Below are 17430 nucleotides of genomic sequence, written 5' to 3' on the forward strand. Positions count from 1 at the left end.
TACAGTAAGGACCCAATAAATGTTAGTGATGAGGGCGATGCATATCCACACTCTGGCAAGTAGATCTCAAAATTGGAACTTTCCCCCCAAGCCAGCAAAGGTCACTTCACCTCCATGTCCCAAGACCTACTTCATTGTATCCTTAGTTCCCCTTCAACTGATCACTGAAACTCAGTAACCCTCAGAGTCGTTTGTTTTTTCTTATTGTCAAAATGCTGCTAGCAATACAAAATGAAATGGCAAAGGCAAGAAATCACACATAATCAGACGACCCTAACAAATAAAACTCAATTCATTTCTCCACATCACTGTCTGGCCTTTTCCCTTGTATGTATACATTTTTACTTCACTGGATAGAATTATACATACTACTTTGCATTCTTTCCTTTCACCTTGCATCCAAAGTATTTTCTGTTTTCTTGAATATTTATTTATTTTTATTTAAATTTATTTTAAATTGGAGGATAATTGCTTTACATTATTGTAAAGATGGATCAGCTATAGGTGTACATATGTCCCCTCCCTCTTGAATCTTACCACCCCTCACCCCATCCCACCCCTCTATGTTGTCATAGAGCACTGGATTTGAGCTCCCTACATCATATAGTAAATTCCCGATGGCTATCTAATTTTACATATGGTAATGTATATGTTTCAATTCTACTCTTCAATTCGTCCCACCCTCTCCTTCCACTCATATGTCCAAAGTCTGTTTTCTATGTCTGTGTCTCTATTGTTGTCCTGCAGATAGGTTCATCAGTACCATTTTTCTAGATTGCATATATATGCATTAATATATGATATTTGTTTTTCTGACTTACTTCACTCTGTATAATAGGCTCTAGGTTGATCCACCTTATTAGAACTGAGTCAAATGTGTTCCTTTTTATGGCTGAGTAATATTCCATTGTGTATATGTAGCGCAACTTTTTATCCATTCATCTGTTGATGGACATCTAGGTGAGTTCCATGTCTTAGTTATTGTAAATAGTGCTGCAATGAACATTGAGGTACATGTGTCCTTTTCAATTATGGTAGCATTTTCTATCTTAACGTACACTCTGCATTGCTATAGTAGTGTGTGAGACAAGTCAGGACCTAGCTAAGTGACCAAGAAAGACAAATGATTAAGCAAAATATTAAAACAGATTATTGAAACAAAAAGTTGAAACAGAATATCCCTTATTTGAACAACTAAATTAATATGGTAATTCTCAGCAAATTCCCAATCCATATACTGATCTTTTCCAAGAGGGTGGCACTTGTTGGGCATAGTTCAATGGCAATTTCTCCCTTTCATAAGGTCCCTTCTCAGATCTTGACTTCAGTGTTTTAATTCAAGAATGAGGACTAAGCCTACTTGTTCACAACAGTACATCAGAGGGGCAAAGTCTGAACATACCCACAGGGTAGAGTGCTAAGCAGTCCATCACAAGGCAACAAGCAAGCTCTAAAATCCAACAAGGTGGCTGCTCTGGTAGAAAGCTTTCCCACAATCAATTATTTTATAGGTTTTCTGACTATTGTGAGTTTTCTGGTGTGTGATAAGGGAGGAGCTCTGGCTGAAGGCTTTCCCACATTCATTACAGACATATGGCTTCTCTCCAGTGTGGGTTCTCTCATGCCGAACCAGGGAAGACCTCTGGCTGAAGGCCCTTCCACACTGATTACACTCATAGGGGTTCTTGCCAGTGTGAGTCCGTTCATGTTGGTTGAGAGATGAACGGTCACTGAAGGCTTTTCCACATTTATTACACTCATAGGGCTTCTCGCCTGTGTGCATTCTCTTGTGCAGGATCAGGTAAGAACTCTGGCAGAAGGATTTCCCACAGTCTTCACACTGATAGGGCTTTTCCCCTGTGTGGATCCTCTGGTGTTGGGTAAGAGATGAAATCCTGTTGAAGGCCTTCCCACATTCATGGCATGCATAAGGCTTCTCTCCAGTATGAGTTCTCAAATGCCGAGTGAGGGTTGAGCTGTGTGTAAAGGCTCTCCCACATTCCTGACACTCAAATGGCCTCTCTCCTGTGTGGATTCTCTGATGCTCACTCAGGGAATGCCTCCGGTTAAATACTTTCCCACACTGGTGACATTCATAGGGTTTCTCCACTGTGTTGATTCTGTTTTGTATGGTAATTGCCATACCATGATTAAATGATTTCCCACTTTCTGCATATGCAGAAATTCTCTCTCCCATCTGAGTTCTTTCATGTGGAATAAGGTGAATATTTTGGGTGAGATCTTTTCCACATATAATACTTTCATAAGGTCTCTGGTCTGAATATCCCATCTGATGATGGTTTAAGAAAGGATCAGATACCAAACTCGCAATAGCTAAGTCATAGTCATAAAATTGTCTTCCTATAGAATCTCGTGATAAAACAAGGTCTGAACTCAGGTTACAGTTTTCCCCAAATTTATACCAGTCAATAGCCTTCTCTTGAGAAAATGCTTCTATCTGGGGGTACCCCATTTGCCTCAAAAGCCTCTGGGAGTCTTCACAGTTCCCCCCAGATTCAGTATAACCCCAGTCCTCTCTGGGGAGCTTTGTAATATTCATACCCCCAAGTGGTTCTTCCTCCAAAACCACCTTCTTGTAAACTGACTGTTGGCTTCTCAGTTTAGTCTCCCAATCTGAAATAAATTGAAGGTTGGGTGGGGAGCAGGGGGAAGAAAGTTCTAATTTAAGAATAGTAGGACAAAATTATTTTCAACAACAACAAAAAAAGCATTTCCAACATATACAAAGGACCTGTGGATTCATGTTCAAACATCAGCTTTTAACATGGAGGAAGGCAAGGTGAAGGAAAGATGGATCAGAATGCTGGTGGAACAAAAAGTAAATGTGGAAAGAAAGGGGAGAGAATAAGATTGCACAGGGAATAAGACAGACATGGCAAAAAGCACATGAAAAGATGCTCAATGTTGTGAGTTCTCTGGCAGTTCAATGGTTGGAACTTAATGCTCTCACTGCCAAAGACCTGGGTACAATCTCTGGTCAGGGAACTAAGATCTTGCAAGTTGTGCAGCCCATACCCCCCAAAAAAAATTATGTTCAATATCACTAATTATTAGAGAAATGCAAATCAAAACTATGATGAGGTACCAGCTCACATCAGTCAGAATGGCCATCATCAAAAAATCTACAGATAATAAATGCTGGAGAGGGTATGAAGAAACGGGAACCCTCCTGCACTGTTGGTGGGAATGTAAATTGGTGCATCTACTATGGAGAACAGGGCTTCCCTGGTGGTTCAGACGGTAAAGTGTCTGCCTGCAATGTGGGAAACCTGGGTTTGATCCCTGGGTCGGGAAGATCCCCTGGAGAAGGAAATGGCAACCCAATCCAGTACTCTTGCCTGGAAAATTCCATGGACAGAGGAGCCTTGTAAGCTAAAGTCCATGGGGTCGCAAGGAGTCAGACAAGACTGAGCGACTTCACTTCACTTCACTTCACTATGGAGAACAGTAAGGAGGTTCCTTAAACAACTGAAAATAGAGCTACCATATGACCCAGCAATCCCACTCCTGGGCATATACCTGGAGAAAACCATAGTTTGAAAAGATACATGCACTCCAATGTTCATAGCAGCACTATTCACAATAGCCAAGACATACAAACAACCTAAATTGTCCATTGACAGATGAATAGATAAAGATGCTGTACATATACACACTGGAATATCACTCAGCCATAAAAAAGGATGAAATAATGCTATCTGTAGCCATGTGGATGAACCTGAAGATTGTCATACTGAGTGAAGTAAGTCAGAGAAGGACAAATATATGATATTGCTCTTATGTGAAATCTAAAAAAAAAGGTAGAAATGAAATTATTTACAAAACAGAAATAGGGTCACAGATGTAAAAAACAAACTTATGGTTATGGGGAAAAGGGGTGGAGGAGGGATAAATTGGGAGATTGGGATTGACATAAATACAATACTATATATAAAATAGATAACTAACAAAGACCTACTGTATAGCACAGGGAACACTACTCAATATTCTATAATAACCTATATGGGAAATGAATCTGAAAAAGAATAGATACATATATATGTATAACTGAAACACTGCTATACACCTGAAGCTAACACAAAACATTATACATAAACTAGACTCCAATATTTTTTTTTTTTAATCAGAGTGACGAGAAAAAAAAGAATGGAAGAGGGAAAAAAATTATCAAGAAAGCAGAGAGGGAAGAGATGAAACAGGAAACACAGGTAGACTGGCTTACAGAAAGAAAAGGGATGTTTTTCTCTGCACCTAAAGAGGATTAGTGGAAGCTCGTTCATGGCAGAAGGTTGCTGGGGGATAAACTAAAGGCACTTGGGGAAGAAACAGCCAAGCACCTCAGCCTTCTCCTTAGACAATTAGAGCCTTTGTGGAGGGACCTGTGACCAGGAGTCCCCAGACGCTGTCCCCATCCCAGTGGGCCATATCTCCCTGCTTCTCACCTGAACATGAAGCTCGCAGAGTTCCTTTCCCCACCATCCACATGGCTTCTCCTTGCTCCAGGTGCAAAGATACCACTGGTTGAAAGAGTGAATATGTCGTCCAGAGAGAAAAAGTGGTGACTTGAGAGGCTGATGCTAGGCATATGGTGCCATCTTCAAAGCCTGAATTGGGTCTCTGGTTCCTCAAGGCTTCTGAAAGAGACACGGGAGAGGTAACACAAAGACCAAGCTAAAGATTTTATTTTCCTAATTTAAAAAATGATCATACGCTTCCTCAGAGACACAAATGGCCCAGTAAACACATGAAGAAATAACTCAATATCACTAGTCATTAGGAAAACACAAATCAAAACCACAATGGATACCACTTTATACCTATTAAAATGTCCTTAAAATTTTTAAGGGCTTTCCAGGTGGCACTAGTGGAACAAGAGACGTTATCGACACCTCAGCTAAGATGCATTTTTACAGTGGCACGGGCTGCCATATACTGAAAGAATCAGACCATTTGCCATACAGGAGGCACCACAAGGGCAAGAACCATGCATGTCTCATTTGCCAGTAAATCCCTATTTCCTAGCATAGTTCTTGACGTGCATAGATGCTAAACAAACATGACTTGACAGACACAGAAGGACCAGCTGGTCTTACCCACAGAGGCCAGGTTCCCACAGGTCTCTAGCATCACATCTCTGTAGAGCTTCCTCTGACCAGGGTCCAGCAGCTCCCACTCCTCCATGGAGAAGTCCACGGCCACATCCTTGAAGGTCACCACCTCCTAAAATATCACGATGGGTCAGCTCAAGAATGCCCCCTCTCCAACCAATGTCCAGAGAAAGTAAAGTGAAGGTGTTAGTTGCTCAGTTATGTCCGACTCTTTGCCACTCCACGGACTGCATTATGCCGGGCTTCCCTGCCCTATTTCACCACAATTTAAAAAAATACATATGTGTGCATTTTAAAGAGGATGGCGCTTTGGGGCACCCCTCCCTGCTCTATGGGAAAAACTTCGGGGTCTTCAGAGATGCTTGGAGCCCAGGAAGGAAGCACAGTCCTCCTGAAGGGATAAGGGACCTCCCCAGATCCGCCCGGGTTCTATTCCTGGGTTGGGAAGATCCCCTGGAGAAGGAAATGGCAATCCACTCCAGCACTCTTGCCTGGAAAACCCCATGGACAGAGGAGCCTGATAGGCTACAGTCCATGGGATTGCAAAGAGTCGGACACGACTGAGTGATTTCACTTTCACTTTCACATGAATGCCTACACCCAGACACTCATGACAAATTCTCCTCCTTTCCCAAAAGGCAAGGGCACTCCATGTCTGACAGGTGTGTTCCCTCTGGACACACTGGGTGCCTTTCGGGGGAGAGGAAGTCCTACTCACCTGGGGCCAGGGGAGCAGGCACTCAGCAGCCATCCTGTCCTCCCTCCAGGGCAAAAGCAGGTTCCTGGGCAGGCAGGGCTGGGAGAGGAAAATGCAGAGTGAAGACTGGATCTGGCCTGTCCCAGACCCCAGAGTCCTCTCCACCACTTGAGGTCACACATACACACAGAAGAGAGTCATGGAAGCCAGTGATGTGGACAGAATGAAGGGACAAAGCAGGTGATCAAATATTAATCCCACTAGGGGATTGGAAGTACAAAAACATGGGAGACCCCTGTAGGTTAATGATTACTCAAGAAAGCAGGTTTGTTTTGAGAGAGTCATTTCCTAGGCAGGCTGATAAAAGGTCTAGGGGGTCCCCAAGGTGAGAGGGGTCTGGAATTCTCAAGGAGGAAGAAAGGACAAACTTTTTTTCCTCCACATTCCTTAGGATTATGTATCCTGCCTGAGGATAGACTCTGGATTAAACCTTCTGGCTAATCCTGTTATCTTAAAATGTAAATTATGGGAGTAGGTCTGGTCTTTACAAGGATTATATAACAATAATGTATCCTGCCTGAGGACAGTCTCTGGATTAAACCTTCTGGCTAATTCTGTTATCTTAAAATGTAAATTATGGGAGTAAGTCTGGTGAGGTCTTTACAACCTCCAGACATTCTTTGGATTCATTGGTGAGTATATAACTCCATTGCTAACACTAGCAAGTGGGTACTCTTTCTACCCACTTCTGATGTCTATGTCAGAAGCTTTCTCTATCTCCTTCATACTTTAATAAAACTTTATTACACAAAAGCTCTGAGCAATCAAGTCTCGCCTCTGGCCCCAGATTGTATTCTCCTCTAGAGGCCAAGGATCCTGGTGTCTTTGCGTGGTTCAGCAACAACCTTTCAGTTTAGCTACTAAACCAAGTAGGCCTTCTTGACAACAAAACCGTGTAACCAGAAGCATGAGACATGCCCCCAAACAATACAACAATGGCGGCATAAGCTCCACATTCTGCCCAGTGAGCTCAGTAAGTTAATGATCCCTATGACATGCTCTCTGCACACATGGAAAGACAATCATTTGTGGACCTAGATTGACCACATAGGGACAAGAAAACTCCCCTGCTCAACCTGGAGGAGTAGATGCTGATGATGGAAGCATGACATCTACACAAGAAAGACAAAGAAAGTCTTCTTCCCCTCTCCAATTTAAAACTGCAGCCCACTAAGTTCTCATAGCATTTCTCATGTGCCTGCTTGTAAGCCTCACAGGCAATCTATTCTAATAAATCACTTATCTATCACTTTGCTCTTGCTGAATTCTTCTCTGCACTGAAACATTATCTTTCAGTGGTCCTGGAGTTCTACAGAGCCCCCCTGAAATGACACCAATCGGTTTCACCACGACAAGCCAGGGGTCTTAATGGTTCCATTTTCTGTGGGTTTTATTTGTTTTCTTGGCTGTGCTGTGTGGCACACAGCATGTGGGATCCTAGTTCCCTGACCAGGGATCAAAACCCTGCCCCCTGGAGTGGAAACTCAGAATCCTAACCATTGGACCACCAGGGAAGTCCCAGTGGCTCCATTTTCTGGATGAAGATACCAGAAGATACCAGGCCTTGGAGGCACACAAGTTCTACTGTGAAACACTCTGTACTAGCATCCCAGGGTGCTATGATAAATGACTACACAATCGGGACTCTTAAAATATCACAAATTTATTTTCTTCCAGGGAGGTGAGAAGTCTGAGATTCAGGTGTGTCAGGACCCATCCCCTCCAAAGGCTCCAAGTGAGGGTCCTTCCTTCCTGCAAGAGATGTATGGTTTCGATACCTGGGTCGGAAAAATCCCCTGGAGGAAGGCATGGTAACCCATTTCAGTATTCTTGCCTGGAGAATCCCATGGGCAGAGGAGCCTGGTGAGCTATGATCCATAGGATCACAACAAGTCAGACAGGACTGAAGTGACTTAGCATGTATACACATACTTCAATTTAAAAATAAATTTAAAAAGACACTAATGGGTGTTGCCAAGGATGGGAGACTCACTAGCATTGCTAGTAGGAATGGAAAATGGTGTAGCCACTGTGAAAAACAACTACCACAACTACTGATGCCCACGCTCTACAGCCCGTGCTCCACAACAAGAGAAGCCACCGCAACGATAAGGCTGTGCACCACAACTAGAGACAGCCCACAGACAGCAATGAAGACTCACCACAGCCAAAAAAAAGTAAGTAAATCAATACAAGTTTTAAAAATAGAAAAGTTTAAAAATCTAAAAATGGTGGCAGCTTTCACAAGATCCATGAGGGACCAGAGGGGATGTGATGCAAATTGTTTCCTGAGAGCTGGCTCTGACCCCCTCCACGTGGGGGATGGGAGCTATGGGTGCAGGATACCATGCTGAGCCACGCCTCACAGTTGTGTCAGGTGATGGGACACACGATACTTTACCCTGGGGAAACATCTGCTGATGGGTGCCCCTCTGGGACACACAATACTTAACCTGGGGAAACACCTGCTCATGATAAGACTAGGGTGGGCTGAATCATGTCCTCTAAGTCTTGACCCCCAGTAGCTGTGAATGGGACTTTATCTATACATAGGATCTTTGCAGAGGTAATTAGTTAAGATGAGTCATCTACCAAAATCAGATTGATTATATTCTTTGCAGGCAAAGATGGAAAAGCTCTATACAGTCAGCAAAAACAAGACTGGGGGCTGACTATGGCTCTGATCATGAACTCCTTATTGCCAAATTCAGACTTAAATTGAAGAAAGTAAAGAAAACCACTAGACCATTCAGGTATTACCTAAATCAAATCCCTTAAGATTTTACGGTGGAAGTGACAAATAGATTCAAGGGATTAGATCTGATAGATAGAGTGCCTGAAGAACTATGGACGGAGGTTCATGACATTGTACAGGAGGCAGGGATCAAGACCATACCCAAGAAAAAGAAATGCAAAAAGGCAAAATGGCTGTCTGAGGAGGCCTTACAAGTAGCTGTGAAAACAAGAGAGGCAAAAAGCAAAAGAGAAAAGGAAAGATATACCCATTTGAATGCAGAGTTCCAAAGAATAGCAAAGAGAGATAAGAAAGCCTTCCTCAGTGATCAATGCAAAGAAATAGAGGAAAAAAGACAATAGGGAAGACTATAGATCTCTTCAAGAAAGTTAGAGATACCAAGGGAACATTTCATGCAAAGATGGGCACAATAAAGGACAGGCATGGTATGGACCTAACAGAAGCAGAAGATATTAAGAAGAGGTGGCAACAATACACAGAAAAACTATACAAAAAAGATCTTCATGACCCAGATAACCATGATAGTGTGATCACCCTCCTAGAGCCAGACATCCTGGAATGCAAAGTCAAATGGGCCTTAGGAAGCATCACTATGAACAAAGCTAGTGGAGGTGATGGAATCCCAGTTGAGCTATTTCTAATCCTAAAAGACAATGCTGTGAAAGTGCTGCACTCAATATGCCAGCAAATTTGGAAAACTCAACAGTGGTCACAGGACTGGAAAAGATCAGTTTTCATTCCAATCCCAAAGAATGCTCAAACTACCGCACAATTGCACACATCTCACATGCTAGTAAAGTAATGCTCAAAATTCTCCAAGCCAGGCTTCAACAGTACATGAACCATGAACTTCCAGATGTTCAAGTTGGATTTAGAAAAGGCAGAGTAATCTGAGATCAAATTGCCAAAATCCGCTGAATCATCGAAAAAGCAAGAGAGTTCCAGAAAAACATCTATTTGTGCTTTATTGACTATGCCAAAGCCTTTGACTGTGTGGATCACAACAAACTGTGGAAAATTCTGAGAGAGATGGGAATACCAGACCACCTGACCTGCCTCCTGAGAAATCTGTATGCATGTCAAGAAGCAACAGTTAGAACTGGACATAAAACAACAGACTGGTTCCAAATTGGGAAAGAAGTACATCAAGGCTGTATATTGTCACCCTGCTTATTTAACTTATATGCAGAGTACATCAGGAGAAATGCTGGGCTGGATGAAGAAATGATTGATTCCACAAGCTGGAATCAAGATTTCTGGGAGAAATATCAATAACTTCAGATATGCAGATGACACCACCCTTATGGCTGAAAGCGAAGAAGAAATAAAGAGCCTCTTGATGAAAGCAAAGAGGAGAGTGAAAAAGTTGGCTTAAAGCTCAACATTCAGAAAACTAAGACCATGGCATCAGATCCCATCACTTCATGGCAAACAGATGGGAAAACAATGGAAACAGTGACAGACTTCATTTTGGGGGGCTCCAAAATCACTTTAGATGGTGACTCAGTTCAGTTCAGTCGCTCAGTCGTGTCCGACTCTTTGCGACCCCGTGAAACAGCACGCCAGGCCTCCCTGTCCATCACCATCTCTCGGAGTTCACTCAGACTCACGTCCATCGAGTCCATGATGCCATCCAGCCATCTCATCCTGGGTCGTCCCTTCTCCTCCTGCCCCCAATCTCTCCCAGCATCAGAGTCTTTTCCAATGAGTCAACTCTTAGCATGAGGTGTCCAAAGTACTGGAGCTTCAGCTTTAGCATCATTCCTTCCAAAGAAATCCCAGGGCTGATCTCCTTCAGAATGGACTGGTTGGATCTCCTTGCAGTCCAAGGGACTCTCAAGAGTCTTCTCCAACACCACAGTTCAAAAGCATCAATTCTTCGGCACTCAGCCTTCTTCACAGTCCAACTCTCACATCCATACATGACCACAGGAAAAACCATAGCCTTGACTAGACGGACCTTAGTCGGCAAAGTAATGTCTCTGCTTTTGAATATACTATCTAGATTGGTCATAACTTTTCTTCCAAGGAGTAAGCGTCTTTTAATTTCATGGCTGCAGTCACCATCTGCAGTGATTTTGAGCCCCCCAAAATAAAGTCTGACACTGTTTCTACTGTTTCCCCATCTATTTCCCATGAAGTGATGGGACCAGATGCCATGATCTTCATTTTCTGAATGTTGACACCATGAAATTAAAAGATGTTTGCTCCTTGGAAGAAAAGTTATAATCAATCTAGACAGCATATTAAAAAGCAGAGACATTACTTTGCCAACAAATGTCCATCTAGTCAAAGCTTTGGTTTTTCCAATAGTCATGTATGGATGTGAGAGTTGGACTATAAAGAAAGCTGAGCACCAAAGAACTGATGCTTTTGAACTGTGGTGCTGGAGAAGACTCTTGAGAATCCCTTGGACAGGAAGGAGATCCAATCAGTCCATCCTAAAGGAAATCAGTCCTGAATATTCATTGGAAGGACTGATGCTGAAGCTGAAACTCCAATCGTTTGGCCACCTGATGCAAAGAACTGACTCATTTGAAAAGACCCTGATGCCGGGAATGATTGAAGGCAAAAGGAGAATGGGATAACAGAGGATGAGATGGTTGGATGGCATCACTGACTCAATGGACATGAGTTTGAGTAAGCTCTGCGAGCTGGTGATGGACAGGGAGGCCTGGCATGCTGCAGTCCATGGGGTTGCAAAGAGTTGGACATGACTGAGCGACTGAACTGAACTGAACTGAGGTCATATTGGGGTAGAGACTGTCCTAATGCAATATGACTGGTGTCTTTAAAAAAGACACACAGACTTCCCTAGTGGTCCGGTGATTAAGACTCTGTGCTCCCAATGTAGGGGGCCCAGGTTTGATCCCTGGTCAGGGAACTAGATCCCACATGCCACAACTGAGAGTTTAAATGCTGAAACTTCCCTGGTGGTCCAGTGGTTGGAAGTCTGCCTACTAATGCAGGGAACATAGGTTCCATCCCTGATCCAGGAGGACCCCACATGCCTCAGAGCAACTGAGCCTGTGAGCCACAACTGCTGAAGCCCACTCACCCTAGAGCCCATGCTTCACAACAAGAGAAGTCACCACAATGAGAAGCTTACATACCACAAAGAAGAGTAGCCACCACTCACCACAACTTGAGAAAGCCCATGCATAGCAATGAAGACCCAGCACAGACAAAAATAAATAAATAAAAAAATTTAATGGGGAAAAAATAGACATGTGACTTCCCTGATGATCCAGTGTCTAAGACTCCATACTTCCAATGCAGGGGGTCTGGGTTTCATCCCAGGTCAGGGAACTAGATCCCACATGTGCAATTAAAAATCTTGAATGCTTCAGTTAAGACCTAGTGCAGCCAGAAAAATAGAAATATTTTTTTAAAAGAGAAACACACAGGGCGAAGGCCACGGGACAAAAGAGGCAGAGACTGGAATGATGCGGCCACAAGCCAAGAGACATCAAGGACTGATGGCCACCACAGGAGGCTGGAAGAGGCAGAAAGGACCCTACCCTGGAGGCTTCAGGGGGACCAGAGCCCTGTAACATCTTGATCTATCTGCTCTTGGGACTTTAAATTGCATCTGATGGTAATGAGTTCAGGACCCCCTATCCCTTTCAAGCTCTTTCAAGGAATCCACTCCCACCCTTGGGTGGTTCAAGGGATTCCCCCTCCCTTGATGTCAGTGACCCCATTTGGCCCTCATTTACCTAGGCCTCTGGCACCTGCCTCAGGGTCTTCCCTTTCAGGGTTGAAACCACTGAAACTCTGTCCTTTCTCCACAAGAAAGGGCCGATGAGGGCTTCCTGCCAGGGAAAAATGCAATCCACCCAAGAACAGGAGGCATTGGCAGAATGTTCGGCTGCGACCTCATTCCTGAGCAGGGGTGTCTGGGTTTCAGTGAAGCAGACCCTTGATAGCGTCTCATTGGAATCACAATACTAAGGCTAACCCAGGGTTTTTCCTCCTTGACACCTACACTGGGGCTGGATTGTTCTCCGAGGGGCATCCTGGGCATTGTGGAGTGTGGAGCATCCCTGGTTCCATCCCCTCCATGCCAGGAGCCCCCAGGTCCAGACAACCACAGACGGCCTCAGACACTGCCCAGTATCACCCCTCCAAGAGGGCAGAACCACCCAAGGTGAGACCTCCCCCGTGGGTTTGCCCAAGCGCCCAGTGAGTCTACATGCAGGAGTCTGGACGTTCGGTTTACTCCCTGTAACATTAGGCCTCTGAGAGCTCCATTTACCTCACAGCAGAGTTTGCCCCACGGACCTGTCGTGCAGGGGTGTTTTCACAGGGTAGGTGCTGGACTGTTTCACAGGGCAGGTGCCAGCTGCCCGACTTCTCTGACTCTCCTTTGCGCCTGCAGTGTGACAGGTGGAGCAAACCCAAGGGTAACAGTCCAGGCCATCCCTCCCGCACGGGACCCCTTCCCAGACCCCGTCCCGACCCCTGATAGCCTAATTACCCGCACAGGCGCGGGGGCCAGGCTCGGGGGCCGCATCCTGTCTGCGCGACCCGGATGAAAGATGCCCGGGTGCTGCGGTCCCAGGTGTGGGCGAAGGTAACCCACATCGCAAGCCTACTCTACTCGAGTCCCGCCGCGGAGGAGGCGCTCAGTGCAGCGTGACCCGGAGACCCGTCAGCGCCCGGCCTGCCCGCGCCCCCCATCGGCTACCCCAGGTAACTCACACCGCGGTTGTCGCCCAGGGAAGCGCGCCCACGATGGATTCGGCAGTGCGCTTGCGCACCACGAGGCCATGAACTATAAGTCCCAGAAGGCTCCGGGCGCGATCCTGCGTCTCTGTCCCCTGGAGGCAGCCGAGTTGAGTTACAGCGCCCTCTATGGGCGGGCGGTGTCTCCTCAGGATTGAGATACCTCCTGCCTCAGAGGACGTCCTCACATCCCAGTCGCACACGCGCGCTTCTGGGGCAGCTCAGGCGCATGCGCAAATTTCTTCTCTAAGAGAGAAAATTGAGTGGCGGTCTAGTGGACTCCCCTCTCCCACTGCAGGGGACACAGGTCCGATTCCTGGTCGGGGGACTGGGGCCCACATGCCTCGTGGCATGGCCTAAAAAAAATAAGGGCGAAAATTCAGTATATTCAGCACTATGCCTGAGACTTAGATTTGCCAATAAAACAATAATGTCTTATTATTAGCTATTATTCATTAACACATTAGTAAATGCATAGACCACTATATAGTAAAATTATTGTTTTGATGATAGTTTATTTATTAGTAATATTAATATATTGATTTATGTTGTGGTGGTGGTGGTTTAATCACTAAGTTGTGTCTGACTCTTGTGACTGCATGGACTGTAGCCTGCCAGGCTCTTTCATCCATGGGGTGTTCTAGGCCAGAATATTGGAGTTGCCGTTTCCTTCTCCAGGGGATCTTCCTGACCCAAGGACCGAACCCAGGTTTCCTGCACTGCAGAGAGATTTTTTACCAACTGTGCTACCAGGGAATTCCCTAGATGTATGTCAATAGTATTCTATTAAAACTACCACGGTTAATATATTAATATAAGTTGGTAATATATTCTTAAAACTTGCAACCTCCAGAATGGTGAAAAGCACATTGTTGGTGAAACCAAGTCCATGGTCATTTGTTATAGGGTCCTGAATGATCTCAGACAATGTGCTGGACGATTTTTCAGCCCCTTTTTCAAACTGACTTTTCCAGGCTTAGCCCATGACACAGAAGTTGTGCTGCCTGGATTCCTCCTTCAGGACTGAAGGTCCTATTCTTCCTGCAGCTGGAATGCTGCTGACCAATGTGAAGTGAAAGTTGCTCAGCCATGTCTCTTCGCGACCCCATGGACTATACAGTCCATGGAATTCTCCAGGCCAGAATACTGGAGTGGGTAGCCTTTCCCTCTTCAGGGAATCTCCCCAACCCAGGGATTGAACCCAGGTGTCCTACATTGCAGGCAGATTCTTTGCCAGTTGACCCACAAGGGAAGGGAAGCCTTGCTTAGTTCAAAATAATAGGGACTTCCTTGGTAGGCCAGTGGGTGAGAGTTCGTCTTCCAATGCAGAGAATGAAGGTTCAATTCCTGGTTGGGGAACTAAAAGCCCACATGCCATGGGGCAACTAAGCCTGTATGCTGCAACAAAAAGATCCTGCATGCTGCCATAAGACCTCATGCAGCCAAATAAATGTTAAAAAATATATATCATTCTAAATACAAAGATTAAGAGCCACTATCATTATCCCTGTAATCCATAGATACTTCATTTGCTGCTAATAAGGCATGTTTGTTGACAAAACTTCTTTTTCTGATTCCCCACTCTGTGTGCAGCTAGAGCTGAGGTTCTGGGTTCATGAAGACCCCTCAGTTAGGGAAACTCGTCTGCTGTTTCAACTACATCAGTTGTCCACGTAGGGAGATTTCCAATCAAACAGGTAGGCACCTGCAGATACACTGTCTCCAACCACCCCAAACCTTCCCCAATCATCCAATAAAATGTCTTGGACTTGCAGTGCCATATTCCTTTACTCTTATACTGATTATTCTTTTATTCGCTCAGTAAAAAGACTTCCTGCCAACCCATCATTATAATCATTAGGATCTTTTTGTTTGGAATGTTCTCACCACTGCCTAGCTAACCCTACCTAATCCCTAATCAGGAATTCCCTATTTCTGCAATGTCATGGAACATGAATGCAATCAGCTTGACTTAAGAAGCCAAAACTCTCAGACAGGAACAGTACACAGGAAGCGCAGCAATGAACTGGGAGCTGTCCAAGTGCTGAAACATGATACAGAATGAGACAGGGTGCCTATTAAAAACTGTTTTGCAGGCGTGCTTTCTAAATCGTTGGTCATGTCCGACTCCTGTGACCCCATGGACTGTAGCCCACAGGCTCCTCTGTCCAAGGGATTCTCCAGGCAAGAATGCTGGAGTAGGTCGCCATGCCCTCCTTCAGAGGATCTTCCCGACTCAGGAATCGAACCCATCTCATATCTCCTGCATAGGCAGGCGGGTTCTTCACCACTAGTGCCACCAGGAAAGCCCAATAATTGTTCTACCCTGTAGTAAAATACATCTGGGCTTTCCTGGTGGCTCAGTGGTAAAGAATCCGCCTGCGAAGCAGGAGACTTGGGTTCGACCCCTGGGTTGGGAAGATCCCCTGGGGGAGGAAACGGCAACCCATTCCAGTATTCTTGCCTGGGAAATCCAACGGACAGAGGACCCTAGTGGGCTACAGTTTGTGGGGTCACCAAAGAGTTGGACATGACTTAGGGACTAAATAACAACAAAATGTATCTATGTTCTAAATGGATATTGAGTCCATCAGAAAACTGTTAGGGAGACTTCCCTGGTGGTTCAGTGGTTAAGACTCTGCTTCCAATGCAGGGTGCACAGGTCGATCCCTGGCCAGGAAACTACGATCCCGCATGCCACATGGTACAGCTAAAAATAATTATATATATACAATTATATATAGATATATAATTGAATACATTGCATTTTAAAAAAATTTTTTAATTTTTTTAATTACATTGCATTTTAAAATCAAAGTTATGTGCAGAGATTCACTGAAGGAGATCCAATGCCCTCTGCCTACGAAATGTATCATTTTGGTAATGACCATGTCAATTGTCTTTTTCATTCTTTACCTTTCACTCAGCAGATATACAAGGTTTGGAGCAGCTTTTATCAAACCTGACTTCTGACCCTCTTTGGATGCATAACTCTGGGTCAATTTCTTTAGATGATCAACAAAATGTTCAAAAGTGCTTGGTTGTACTTTCCAGCTATGAGTAACAAAATAACCAACTCAAACTACACTTTTAAGGAGGAAATTCATCTCCCTTAACAGGACATGGAGAGACATTGGAGTAAGGGCATGAAGGGAGGGACGGTGTTGCGGGGGCGGGGGGGGGGGTGGATGGAGACAGAAGCAGGTGGAAAGGCCCTGGGGTATCTCCAAGCCCTTCCCTCCTCACTTTCCTGCTGGGGTCAGACAGCCTCTGCAGCCACAACTGACAGCTGAGGAGCCTGGAGGAAGGCATGGCAACCACTCCAGTATTCTTGCCTGAAGAATTTCCACAGATAAAGGAGCCTGGTGGGCTACAGTCCATGGGGTCAGTCAGATGTGACTGAGCGCCTGAGCACACTCAAACTTGAATCCCAGGAATGTGGCACCCAAGGCTACTCATCCCCTTACCCCCTGCCTGTCCAGGCCTTGAGCTAACCCTGTTTACTGCTCATACTCTCCAAGTTCCAAGTCTGGGGAGACAACAGAATTTCTTTCCCCAAACTGCTTCAACAAAAATCACGGGCCTGACAGCACCAGCCTCAACTGGACTACCTGTCAATGTCTGGGCTGAACCCTGTGGCTGGGGAGATGACCCACATGACCTCCTTTAACCTGGGGCCCCCGACTCCCTCTGGCATGGAGGGGTCCCCAAGAGTGGGGACATTCACCGTGACAATGAATTAGCAGACATGTGATATACTTTTAACATACACACCCTTCCAAATGTGGTGTTTGTTCTGAGACTCAACAGAGGCCAGGAGCCTGGGCAGTCTTGGGCAGGTGCTGCCCTGCGTCCCCCGAGACCAGAACCACCTCTCCTCCCCATATCTCTGCCATAGCCCTGAGCCAAGCAGGCAGGGACCTGGGTAGGTCCTTGGAGGCCCCTACGAGGCGGAGCGCTCTGCCAGGCCCAGCCTCGGCTGTGCCACATCTCAGGTGGGATCTCTGAGATGTGGTCACGGACGCATTCTGGCTTGCAGGTGACAAATGTCTGCCCAAGCT

At 45.3% G+C, this 17430-nt stretch overlaps 1 protein-coding gene across 1 annotated transcript; it reads right to left on the reverse strand.

Moving 5' to 3' along the window:
- Positions 1–407: 407 nt before the first annotated feature.
- Positions 408–13386, reverse strand: ZNF554 (zinc finger protein 554). The gene is made up of 5 exons (XM_060416332.1): positions 13346–13386; positions 5848–5925; positions 5115–5241; positions 4464–4655; positions 408–2634 (listed from the first exon to the last, which is right to left on the reverse strand). Exons 2-5 carry the CDS (start codon positions 5878–5880, stop codon positions 1451–1453), a joined length of 1536 nt encoding a protein of 511 aa, XP_060272315.1. The 5' UTR covers positions 5881–5925; positions 13346–13386; the 3' UTR covers positions 408–1450.
- Between the last annotated feature and the right edge of the window lie 4044 nt (positions 13387–17430).

The sequence above is a fragment of the Ovis aries genome, chromosome 5 (assembly GCF_016772045.2).
Source record: "Ovis aries strain OAR_USU_Benz2616 breed Rambouillet chromosome 5, ARS-UI_Ramb_v3.0, whole genome shotgun sequence".
Taxonomy (NCBI): domain Eukaryota; kingdom Metazoa; phylum Chordata; class Mammalia; order Artiodactyla; family Bovidae; genus Ovis; species Ovis aries.